The sequence below is a fragment of the Oryzias melastigma genome, linkage group LG12 (genome assembly GCF_002922805.2).
Source record: "Oryzias melastigma strain HK-1 linkage group LG12, ASM292280v2, whole genome shotgun sequence".
Taxonomy (NCBI): Eukaryota; Metazoa; Chordata; class Actinopteri; order Beloniformes; family Adrianichthyidae; genus Oryzias; species Oryzias melastigma.
The window spans coordinates 9,085,566-9,098,792 of NC_050523.1; the positions used below are offsets into that span (position 1 = coordinate 9,085,566).

General features: G+C 44.0%; 1 protein-coding gene across 2 annotated transcripts in view; it reads left to right on the top strand.

The window, feature by feature from the left end:
• Positions 1–13,227, top strand: part of znf462 (zinc finger protein 462) — a 46,862-nt gene that overhangs the window by 23,158 nt on the left and 10,477 nt on the right. For both annotated transcript variants that reach the window (XM_024299047.2, XM_024299046.2), the window contains exons 3-7: positions 106–5,279; positions 5,411–5,545; positions 9,716–10,149; positions 10,849–10,967; positions 11,781–11,978. In XM_024299047.2, coding sequence (XP_024154815.1) covers positions 106–5,279; positions 5,411–5,545; positions 9,716–10,149; positions 10,849–10,967; positions 11,781–11,978 — 6,060 coding nt within the window. The remainder of the gene's footprint in view (positions 1–105; positions 5,280–5,410; positions 5,546–9,715; positions 10,150–10,848; positions 10,968–11,780; positions 11,979–13,227) is intronic.

The following is a 13,227-nucleotide window of genomic DNA, read 5'->3' on the forward strand; positions in this document are numbered from 1 at the left end:
AGAAACTCTTCTTTGTCTGCTTTAAATCACAGCTCACAGCAGTGGTTTCAAATGTGATATTTCTGTCATTTCTAAATGTGTTTGTTCTCATTTGTCTTTGTTTAGGCCCCAGCTCCACTGAGAGCCCCAGCCAAACATCAACCAAGCCAACTGCTGAAACCCACCCGTCGTTTTTCCAGTGCAAGTTCTGCGTCCGTTACTTCAGATCAAAGGGGTTTTTGAGAAACCACACCAGAAAGGTGCATAATGTCGTGGAGCAAGACTCAGACACGAGCGCTTCGTCCCAAACCGCTAAGCAGCCTAGAGACACTGTAAAAGTGCACAACTCAAAGGGGTATTTTTGTGAACATTGCTCATACAAGTCAAAATACCAAGCGAGGGTGCTAAAACACCAGTTGATGTGTCATAAGGTTCCCTCGGACACCGCTGGAGATGAAGCAGGGGACACTGTTACTGAGGAGAAACTGGACTCTGAAAATGTGAAGGGAACGTTCCCCTGTGAGTGGTGCGACTATCAGACTGATCAGAAGGACAGCTGGACTGATCATGTGGTTAAAGAGCACAGCGATAAGGTCAATGTGGTTTCCAGCGGTGCAAAACTGGAAGAGGAGGCAGGGGAACCATCACCCAAACCCGACACTCCCTCACCTTCAGAAAGCCCAACAACATCCAAGGTGTTCGCTGAGAAGGAGGACTCATCAGGTCCGATGGCTGACAAAATGTTGGAAAACGCAACAGCAGAAATTGCAAATATTCAGTATACACACATAAGCGCAGCAACGCCCAACAGCACAGGTTCATCCATTTTGTCCAAAAGGTTTGTCTCGTCCAACTGTGTCATTAACACAAACTTAGCCAATGAGGACGACTCCAGGAGCAGCTTAGAGGACGACGATGACGAGCTGGATATGGATGATCCCAGCTACACCGGAACGCTGTCTGCAGACGCAAAGCAGCTGTTAACGGATGACGACAACAAATTACTGGAAACAAAAGGAATACCCTTCAGAAAGTACATGAACCGCTTCCAGTGCCCCTTCTGCTCCTTCCTCACCATGCACAGGCGGAGCATCTCCCGCCACATCGAAAACATCCACCTCTCTGGGAAAGCCACCGTGTACAAGTGTGACGAATGCCCTTTCATTTGCACCAGCCCCTTGAAGCTCGGCACGCACAAGCAGACCCACAATCCCTCTGATTTAGAGACGTTGGACCTAACGGGTGACAGTCCGGAGCCTCAGAATGACGGTGCCACTTTGGAGTCGGTTAACGGCGGGAGCATCAGCACCAGAGTCAATGGAAAAAAGGCAACCAGCACGCCAAATGACCAGCAGAACCCCCATCGCTGCACACTCTGCAGTTTCTCCACCACCACTCTGAAAGGTCTGAGGGTCCACCAGCAGCATAAGCATTCCTACTGTGATGACCTAGATTCATCTGTCTTTGAAAGCCAGATTACTGACAACACGGATTCTGAGGTGGATGCTTCTCCGATCTTTGTGCAGAAAACACAGACACCCATTTTGGGACTTGCCACCAAAAAACCCTTAGCATCGGGGAAACGAGCCAGAAAGTCCATTAATGACCTGCCTCTGGATTTGTCCTCGGTGAAAAAGAGGACCAGAATCGATGAAATTGCCAGCAACCTTCAAAGTAAGATAAGCCAAAGCCAGCAAGACATGATTATAAATCTGGATGACATGGATGATGAGGACGCTGGAGAAAATAGTGCAAGTGCTGACGAGGGCCGAAACTATGACAACAACAAAATCTTTGCCTACAACACCCACCAGCTTCTCGCGGTAGAGTCCGGAGTCTCTCACGAGGGAGGCAGAATAGGGAAAAGAAAAAGTAACCCAAAGTCGAAGCCGAGGAGCATTCCCATATCTCTCATGCTCTCAGACGACGGCGAAAATATGTCGGTTGATCCTAGCGACCACGCCCTCCAGGATACCTTGGACTACTCAGACGAACCAGGAACCACGCGCTTCTACTGTAAACACTGTGATTACCACAATAAGTCGGCTCGAAGCGTCAGCACCCATTACCAGAGGATGCACCCGTATATAAAGTTTAGCTTTAAGTACATCCTGGACCCAGAAGACCAGAGCGCAGTTTTCCGCTGCTTGGAGTGCTATATCGAATACAACAATTACAATGATTTGCACCAACACTACATGGATCACCACCCCGAGGCCAGCAACGTGCTCAACTTCAATCAGCCGCATCTGTTATACATGTGCCGCTTTTGCTCCTACACTAGCCCCAACGTCAGGAGCCTGATGCCCCATTACCAAAGAATGCACCCCACCGTCAAAATCAACAACGCCATGATCTTCTCCAGCTACATTGTAGAGCAGACTCACAAATCGGGTGAGTCGCAAACTCTCAGAGAGATTTTAAATTCTGGCCCCAAGAATTTCAACTCGTCCTCTCCGGGGCCCAGGTCTTCCTCCAGCCCGGTGCTCAAGTCTGTCCCACGGTCCCCCGAAGCCAGCTCTGAGGCCGAGTCTCTCAAGGAGTCTGTGAGTGGCAATGTGGTCGTGTACGACTGTGATGTCTGCTCCTTTGCCAGCCCCAACATGCACTCGGTGCTGGTCCACTACCAGAAGAAACATCCGGAACAAAAAGCTTCATACTTCCGTATCCAGAAAACCATGAAAGTGATCTCTGTGGATCAGTCGCAGCCCGTAGCCAACTCCTCTTTCAGCCCGAGTATGTCAACCACGTCCAAACGGCAGAGTGCAGCCCTGTACGGCTCTGACGAAGACATGTACTACTGTAAACACTGTGTGTACAGCAACAGATCTGTGGTTGGAGTCCTGGTCCATTATCAGAAACGGCACCCAGAGGTGAAAGTGACGGCTAAGTACATCAAACACGGTCCTCCCACCCCAGCTCTGATTAAACTAATGGATGATTTGCAAATAGCAGCTCCCAAGCAGTTTTTGAAGCAGCTCCAGAATAACGGTTACGACGGCTCCAGTAATTCAAGTCCCAAACCGGGCAGCAGCGATAAAGGCAAGGACGAGCTGTTTTTCTGTCAGCACTGTGATTACGGCAACCGCACCGTCAAAGGAGTTCTCATTCACTACCAGAAGAAGCACAGGGAGACAAAAGCCAACGCCGACCTCGTGCGCCGCCACACCGCAGTGGTGAGGAGCCAGCGCGAGCGTGCTCAGATGGTCCAGGCAGGCAGTGCCTCGTCTGCTGCTACCTCAGCGCCATCAGACCCTGAAAACGCGGCGCCTCTACGCTCCCTGAAGTGCAGACACTGTTCCTTTACGTCGCCGTACGTTTATGCCCTGAAGAAGCACCTGAAGAAGGAGCACCCCACTGTGAAAGCAACAGCTATGACCATTTTACACTGGGCTTACCAGGATGGTATTCTGGAGGCGGGCTATCACTGTGAGTGGTGCATTTACTCCCATTCTGAGCCCCAGGGCCTGCTGCTCCACTATCAAAAACGCCACCCGGAACACAATGTAGACTACGCATATATGGCCAGTAAACTGTGGGCCGGGCCGGAAACCACCCAACAAGGGGGCAGCATGGAGGGCAAACATTACAAATGCAAAGACTGTGCCTTTGAGGCGTGTTCTATATGGGACATCACCAGTCACTATCAAGCTGTCCACCCCTGGGCTATCAAAGAGGACGAATCAGTTCTCCTGGACATCATCAAAGGAAACGGCTCAGATGAAAACATCCACCAGCAGGTTGCCAAGGAACACGATTCTCTGAATTGCCAGGCTATTGATGATGACGGAGCTCTTGTCATTGCCACTTCACCTCAAGAAAGCACTGCTCATCACTCCCACCCACGCCTTTCCATCTCCAATAATCCTTACCAATGCACTGTATGTCTGTCAGAGTATAACAGCCTTCACGGCCTCCTCACCCACTACGGGAAGAAGCACCCGGGCATGAAAGTCAAAGCTGCAGATTTTGCACAGGAGGCAGACATCAACCCCAGCTCCGTGTACAAATGCCGCCACTGTCCGTACGTCAACTCTCGCATCCACGGCGTCCTCACCCACTACCAAAAAAGACACCCGCTGGTGAAAGTCACCGCTGAAGACTTTGCGGACGACATAGAGCAGATCACGGAGCTGCACGACGGTGATGACAAGTTCAAAACCCAGAGGCAGGGCTACGGCGCGTACAGGTGTAAAATGTGTCCATACACTCACGGGACGCTGGAGAAACTCAAAATCCATTATGAGAAATACCACAATCAGTCTGCCTCTGATATGTTCACGGCATCCATGACACACTTCACCCCGTGTAAAGATACAGAGCCAGTGGCTGAGTGCAGCGCCAGCAACATGTCAACGGTGCAAGTTCAGGAGGTGAGCGAGCTGGACTTCGCTCTGTCTCAGTTACCCATCAATAAAACAGAGAAGCACGCTGTGTTCAAGTGTCAGCTCTGCAAGTACTTCTGCTCCACCAGAAAAGGCATCGCACGCCACTACCGCATTAAACACAACAACGTGCGCGCTCAGCCAGAGGGCAAAAACAATGTCTTCAAATGTGCTCTATGTTCATACACTAACCCTATACGTAAAGGCTTGGCAGCCCACTACCAGAAGCGACACGATATCGACGCCTATTACACTCATTGTCTGGCTGCCTCAAAGACAATAAGCGAAAAGCCCTGCAAAGTTCTAGCGCCACTGGCCTCTGAGAGGGAAAGTTCCGAAATGAGCGAAGACCTGCGCTTGGCTATAGAGAGCCGACACTGCAATCTTTGCAGCTTCCAAGCCTTCAGCAGGAAGAGCATCGTCTCGCACTACATCAAACGCCACCCGGGTGTGTTTCCTAAGAAGCAGCATTCCAGCAAACTCGGTCGCTACTTCACCGTCATTTATGCCAAAGAGCCGGACAAAGATGAAAGTGCGTCTGTGGAAGAAGACAAGGACATCCTGGAAGTTCAGTTTGAGCCGGAGCAGGACATGGAGAATGACTGGCTGCCGTTCAAGTGTCTAAAATGCTTCAAGTTGTCCTTTCGCACAGGCCAGCTCCTCTCTATGCACTATAACGACCATCACAACGTAGACTTGAAGAGAGACTTCCTGGTGTCTTCTGATCCAGAGGACGAAAACGAGGAGTTATACCGTTGTTCTCACTGTGAGCTGCAGTTCCCGGCTCTCCCGGATTTGGCTAAACATCTTTTGAAACACAACGAGGAATTCCAGAAGAGAGCCATGAGGCAGGAGAGGCGGAAACAGCTTATAAGCAAACAGAAAACAGAGCTGCTGGACCACAAACTGGAGAAGGTGAGCCATGAATAGGTCAAATTAAAACTTGCATTAAATGACAACTAAAAAGTTAGAGATTGCCAAGAATTGTAGAAGTTTCATAGCTTTTTATTGTAAAGTATAAACAAATGTTTTATCTTATGTTTCAGGAATCTCCTATAGGTAAAACGCCAGTGGGATATAGGTGCAACTTCTGCATAGAAATTCACCCGACCCTCCGGGCAATCTGCAACCACCTTAGGAAACATGTCCAGTACGGAGAGGTCAAAGAGGGACACATCAAGGTTTGCAAGCTAATTAATACTTTAAAAAAAAAAGAAAAACATGTTTTTCATTGTAACTGGGTGAATGCTACATGCTGTAAAAGAAAATGTACCAAAGTACATTTATTTGTGTTGAGTAGAACTTTGTATCATTCTCTATGGTCTTTTAGGGGGGTGGGCACAGATGCCATGAAATGTAGCAGCTTTGTGGACTTGCACCTGCTTTTATCTGCAGGTTTTGATCAATTTTAATTACTCACAAAAAAATTTGAGCTACTACAGTAGCTGAAAACGGCCTACCCTACCTTTTTTTGCCCGTTTTATTTTGGTCCAACTCCGTCTAAGTTGGATTCAAGTGATCAATTAAAAAGTGATCCATTCTTCTGGTGTTTGACATTTTCCATGACAAACTGCTATGTTTTGCTGCACATTGTAGAAAAATGAAAGAAGTATTGTGGTGGACTGAGATGGGCTGGGAGGCTGTTTGGATTCCGCTAATGTACGGAGCTCATTGAACGCACTAGACAGAGATGTTTGTTGGGCATGGTTCTATCATTCAACTAGTCGTTGGGGGTTTTAGGGAAGTAAAGAGAGTAGAGGTGGTGCATGAGACGGAATGAAAGTGTTTGAGGAGCGTAGTTCCACTAATAATTAAAAAAAGACTATAAGACGTTTTTTTTCGCTGTTGTTCAGAGTTGTTGGTGTAAGTTGCATCTTGTTTATTACGGCTGACAATAACCACAAATTAAAGAGACTCAAAACAGATAACACATTGGTATCATTATCTTGTTATCACAAGAAAGCAAAATTTGTTTTCTCATGATAATGAGATAATCCATGTCATTATCATGAGAAAATGGTTAAAAAAAAGGAAACTGCAACAATTTTCTGCTCTGTTTTTATTAGAAAACAAAAGTCAGTGTGTGTAAATTTCTTACTGATGTAGGTTAGCTTTTTTATAGGACTTTTAACCCTTTGACACCTGAGGCGTTGCTGTTTAAAGACAAAATCTTTAACGTACTTTAACTTTTCCACCACTGATATGATCGACAGAATTCCAGTAGATTACAGTAAATTCCCTAATCTACTCTAATTACGTTTATTGTGTTAACAATTAAATAATTACAGTAAATCAAAGAACATAAACATTGGAGCTCCAGTGTTAAAGGGTTAACATGTTTTAGAATGGTAAATATGTTGGTTTTAACCTCAGAATTAACAACTGTGGTAACATAGCCTAAAATGTTATGTGCGTGGAGGCCAGGTCTTAAGAGGTTAAAGGTTGGTTCAGTTTAGGGATTTTAGTTTTTTAGCTAAATCCAGCTAATTTATGAAATTCAATTCTACAACAAAGGTTGTTTCATTAAATGCAGGGAAAACTGAAACAAGATTGTTGTATTCTAGTTTGGTTCTAGTTTGGTAAAATAATCTTCAGAGTAGATGCCTTTTTCTGAACGTTGGTTAGGACCTCTGTGGAGAGGAGAACCTACTCTGACAGGAAGTCACCTCCATCCGTCTGACGAGACAAGCACACAAGAACATCCGTTTGGAGACAAAAGAGTCAAGGCAGTAACAATGGTCCACACATACATGGACCATAAAGAAAATAAAGACTATTGGAGGAAAGAATGGCCTTTAGATTGACCTCTAGCAGTTTGGAGGCACACGATGTGCCTCAGGCTTCTCCACCCTAAGTCTGACTGAAGTGTTACCAAAAAGGGAAGGTTTGGGTTCTGAAATTAGAAACTGAAGATGTGTCTTGCTTGGAAATTTTAGAAGCACCTTGGAATTCTTTAAACTGAAAGTGAAACAGTCTGCTTGGAAAATAATGCTGTGACATTCAGGTTTTTCACCCCTGTCAGTTAACCAATGTTGAGTTCAGTTTTATGCCTTTTTATTTCCTGGAAATAAGATCAGGGAAAATCATCGCACTAATCTAGAGTTTGGATACGGGGAAGTTGCTTGATAGCTGTTAAAGAAATATGCACAAAAAAATTGTATGTAATGATCAGACTTCATTTGGTGGAAGAAAACCACAACAGTTCATTCCTGAAGTGCTTCCAAATAATCAATTAATCAAACGTTTACTTACTTTATTTGTAGAGCACCTTTCGTCAACTTGCTGTAAAACACAGACTTCTTGGCATAAAAGACAAACATTTTCTCCATAAATGAGCCATACATCCACTGAATTCTAACCCATCTCTATGTTGGAAAGCGTTCCCTTTGGTTTGTTTTCCTAGATTGACTGAAGGATCTGTTAGTCTGATACAATAGTTCCACTAGAATAAATCTTCATCTAGAGTAGAAATAATGTGTTTATAAAGTTTGTCTTAGTCACATTAGACGCAGTGGTCTCCTTTTGGAGCGGTTGAATGGCAGGTTGACAGAGATAGCAGTGTTGGACCTGTCCTATTTATGGCAGCATGAAGTGCAGGGTCAGGTACTTCCACAGAGACAGAGATCTCCTTCTCCAGGCATGGTGGTAAAGTCTGCAGAGATCTGCCTGTTCCCCCCATGAGGGTAGTTTAATGAGAGGGAGACGTCTTGTTTGGCAGATGATCTTTGTTATGTCTAAAGCTTCACCCTAATAGTACAACATACCGTAAAACTTGAGATGTAATTGAGTTTTCAGTCACAGTTTTTTGTACATTTGATTTTAATAAAAATTATCTGAGAAATACAAAGTAGCATGCATGTTAGAAACTGTAAATGAATGTCTCAGTCCAGTTAAGTTTACTATTTTCAGAGTTAAACTTGATCTATTTTATAATAATCCAAATCCAGTTTAGATTCCAATTCAATTACATAACTTAAGAAACATACACTCGTCTTCATTTATCTATCCATCTGTCTGTTTATCCATTCAACTACTATCTTACTATCAATCTATCTAAACATCCATTCGTTCATCTGTCTATCAATTTACCCACCTGACAATCTAAACATCCATCCATTCAGTTATCTATTATCAGTTCATCCATCCATTAATCCTTCTGTCTGCCCATGTAAACATCCATCCAGGAATTTTACACATACTAAACATCCGTCCATCCATCCATCCGTCCATGAAAACATCCATCTATCTAAACATCCATCCATCCGTCCATCTAAACATCAATTCATCCATCCATCTATCCATCCATGTAAACATCCATCCTGGAAATTTACACATACTAAACATTCGTCCATCTATCCATCCAGCCATCTAATCATCCATCTATCATTCATCTGTTCATCTATCCATCCATCGAAACATCCATCTATCCGTCCATCTAGACATCCATCCATCCATCTATCCATCAATCTAAACATCCATCCACCCATGCGTCCATATAAACATCCATCCATCCATTCATCCGTCCATCTAAACATCCGTCTGCCCATGTAAACATCCATCTATCCGTCCATCTAGACATCCATCCATCTATCCATCTATCCATCAATCTAAACATCCATCCACCCATGTGTCCATATAAACATCCATCCATCCATTCATCCGTCCATCTAAACATCCGTCTGCCCATATAAACATCCATCCATCCATCTATCCATCAATCTAAACATCCATCTACCCATGCGTCCATATAAACATCCATCCATCCATTCATCCGTCCATCTAAACATCCGTCTGCCCATGTAAACATCCATCCATCAATCTGCTTGTCCTTGTAAACATCCAACCAGTCATTCATCCGTCCATCTAAACATCAATCCTTTTGTCTATTTTTCCAACAACACATCTTCTCATCGAAACATCCATCCGTCCATCTGTTCATGTAAACATTTATTATTTCATACATCCAACAACGATCCATCAGGCTGGCTATTGATCTAAACATCCATCCACCCATCAGAGCATCTGTCCATTCGTTCATCCTTCTATCCACCCCTCATTCCATCCTTCTAAAACCAACCGTTCATCCATCACAGACAGAATCAAGACAAATGCTGCTGTAAAAAGTGAAAGTTTTCTAACTGAAAGTAAAAGAAACTTCTAAAAATGTCACAGAACTTGAAATAAAGCATAACCTATGATCAAACTGCACTTCCTGTAGTTTGTTGTTTACCAACAATGATTTGAATGGATTCCTATTTGGTGCTTTATAATCACAATACTCCTAATAAAGTAAAAGTAAAAAGTTGTAAGTGTTTGTTGACAGGTTGGTGATCTTGTCTCTGTTTTTGCAGCAGGAAGTAAGTGAAGTCCCGCTAATATTGCCTTTGAAGAACCTGACCAACGGTGACCTGGATGGAGAAGAAGCGGCTGAAGTTGATGACCTTGAGAGAGCCGGAACCTCCACCGTTGGCTCACCATATTCCACAGCGTCTGGTGGAGACAGTGGCGGCCTTCCTGTTGCTGTGGAGACACTGGATCAGGAAACAGACTCTAATGAAGGGAAATCGGCGGCCCTGGTGGCCGCAGCCCGGGCCACAGTTTCAGACAACCAGCTGAAGCTGCGTTTGGCAGCGGGCGGTCACGCGTGCGCTCAGTGCGACCGTGTCTTCATGTCCATGCAGGGTCTGAGGTCGCATGAGAGGAGCCACTCCGCCATGGCTCTGTTCAGCAGAGAGGACAAGTACAGCTGCCAGTACTGCCAGTTTGTGTCACCTTTCAGGCACAAGTAAGTAGCAAAGAGCGTGCTCAGTGAACATCGCTTATATAAAACACAGATGGATGGTACGAAAAATACTGAATATGTAGCCCAGGTAGCGTCGCATTTTCCATCCCTCCCCCTTACACGCTGGACCGTCGTTCACCAGCTGTTCCTCAAATCGCCTGGATGTTGAACTCATTTTGTTCAGAGCGCCGTTTGACACCTTTTACTGTTTACCTCGTCTCAATCCCCCCGAATCTCCAATCTTCTCTGAGATTTCCTCCCCGCTAGCAGAGAAAGACAAACATTACAGCCAGGCAGACATTTTGGATGCCTGATTTGTTTTATCCATCGCAAAGACACTGAGCTCAGAGGAGAAGAGAGAATCCTCATCTCCTCTGAGCTCCCAGGTGTAATCCCTCTGTACTGTATGTGCCCTGACCCAGAAAGAAGCCGCATTCCCATGCCACCTAGAAGGCTGGCATTAAAAACACAGCTCCCGTCCCTGCAGGCGCAAACACTCTCACTCCCTGCAGGGGATTGTGGGTAGATTGTGAATTTCGTCTTCTTGTTCAGTAGTCACTGTTTGCCTCCAGTTCCTTGAGACTCCTTTAGAAGCCTCTTTCCTGTGCACTCACCTCCTTGTTTCATTTGATCAAATGTCCGCTTGTTTAAAATATTTGTTTTTCACATATTTCTTCCTCTTTTCTTCTTGTGTCATGGCAGCCTGGACAGACATATGCAGACTCACCACGGGCACCACAAGCCCTTCAAGTGCAAGTTCTGCCCCTTTAAATCTGCCTACGCCAGTCGCTTGAAGAGCCACCTGCTAAAGGCTCACACGGGTAAAAAAAACAACAAATCTACAACCGCTACAGCCGCATCCATTACAAACAGGCATCCACTAATGCAAACCTCCACTTGATCAACCCAAAAAAAGATTTAACACAGAAGAAGCCTTTCACAACTTAGGTAACTCACACATTTTTATGATAATTTGTTATAAAATATAAATTCATTTTGTATTTTGTTCTCAAATTTCATTCCAAAACATGTTTAACATTATTTTAAAAGACAATTTTCACATAAATAGTCTTTTAAATAAAGAAAAGTTGTTAAAATCCAACAGTGTTGATTCTAAACCCTAAAAAAAGGTTAAATATATCAATAATCCTTAGAATTCTGTGGTAGATTATTGAAAAAAAAATGATTATTTTTAGCTCTCTACTAAACATTCTGACTTTAAATGTTATAATTTCTCTTCACTTCCTGATACTGACTCCTTGTTCTGATGGCAAAAATATGAAAAAATTTGAGTTCTATGAAGCATTTTTGATATCGTCATGTGACGGTGGAATCAGATTTGGAGATATTGGCTTTAATCCTCAGAATGCTTCTTTCATTTTGAGTTAGAGGAAGAACACACAACAGAAACAGGAAGCTTTATGATGTCAATCTCTTAAAAAAACAGTTTAGTGGATGGATCTTCGTAGTGCCAGAGGGGCGTAAAGTCCAGATTTTATCTGACATATATAGCTAAATGATGTTAAAATTCCATGCTAACTTAGAAGAAAGCTTTATCCTTGCAAGTTTTCTTATATTTGAGCCTTTTTTCTCCTTTAATAGTCAGATCAAGTGACTTGTTCTTCTTGCTGCAGGCGAGCAGCACACGTACAAGTGCTCGTCCTGCCCGTTCTCCACCATGACCATCAGCCAGCTGAAGGAGCATTCCCTGAGGGACCACGGCGAGGCCTTGACCCTCCACAAGCTCCGGGCCGCCTCCCAGGCCGCGCACGCCGCCGTCAGGACTTCCCGACTGATCGCCAGTATGGAGCAGACCCCCATGCTCTCAGACGGTACGATCAACCCCAGTGTTACATGCAATTTTTATCATTTGTATGTGAAATCTAGGTAAAATAAACCAAAACAAGCATTTACGTGAATTCAATCTCGGTAAAAGTTGATATACAAGCTTGTTTTCAGAGCATTTTTACGCTGGTGTCTCAGATTTGACCAAACTGTGTCTTTAGTGTTGATTGTGACACCTTTGTTTAGTCAGGGAGGCACCTTCTCTGTTGGCTGGCAGGACTCCTCCTGACGCGATGCCACGGTTTAGGTGTTTTCGAGGCTCCGCAGCTGCGGCTCGCGCACTGATCTTGGCAGCAGCTGTCACCTTTGCTGCTGGAGCTGTGGAATCTTCCCTGAAGCTGAAGCAGGGAAGCATTCCTCTGTGCACCAACCACCACTGTCAGCTGTGCTCCACCAAGACAAATGAAGCATTGAGAGAGAGCAGAGCTGACATATTGAATGTCTCTCTGCTCTGCCAAACGAGCTACCTCTCTAGCTGAATGTCTGCAGTTCAAACATAGCAGGTTTTTGTTCTCGCCGTGTTCAGAAAAGGAAGACTGTTTGATTCTGTTTTTTTCTAGCAATGATATCAATGGAGATTTCCTAAAAATGTCTTTTTTTTAACAGAAAAAATCTGTTTTAACAACATAAATTCTTTAAGTTTAAGCCCTCATGCTTGTTTAGTAGTTGGGTTAGCTGGAGTAGTCGGCTTCCCACTGCAGTAGATGACAAAACAAAGCTGACTCAGTTCCCCCTCTTGGCTCTGAGGCTAACATTTGATCATTTGAAATGAAGGGCTGAGGTCTTGAAATGTAAGAATCCAAAAACCTTCATTAAACCTCTCTCCAGCTTTGACCCAAATGTTAATGAATAATAAAGTTTGACCAGCTAATAGCTAGCTAGCTTTGTGTTATCTCAGGTTGCCACACAAGTCAAGCTAGCTTAATATTAACCACCAAATTAAAAAAAATAAAAAAAGTTTTGATGCATTTTTACCAAGTGTTTTAAAGTGTTGTGCAAAGATAATATTAACTAATAAGTAATAGATATTATCTCATAGCTAGCTGGTTTCGTGTTAGCTTCAGCACTCCTGGCTGATTCACAAGTCAAGCTAGTTTAATATTAGCCACTAAATAAAAAATACAATTCTATGCATTTTTTTTAAATGGTGTTTCGCTTTACATTTTTTTCTTTTATAAAACAATGTTGTACAAAGATAACATTAAATAATAGATACCTTAAGCTGAAGGGGGAGTT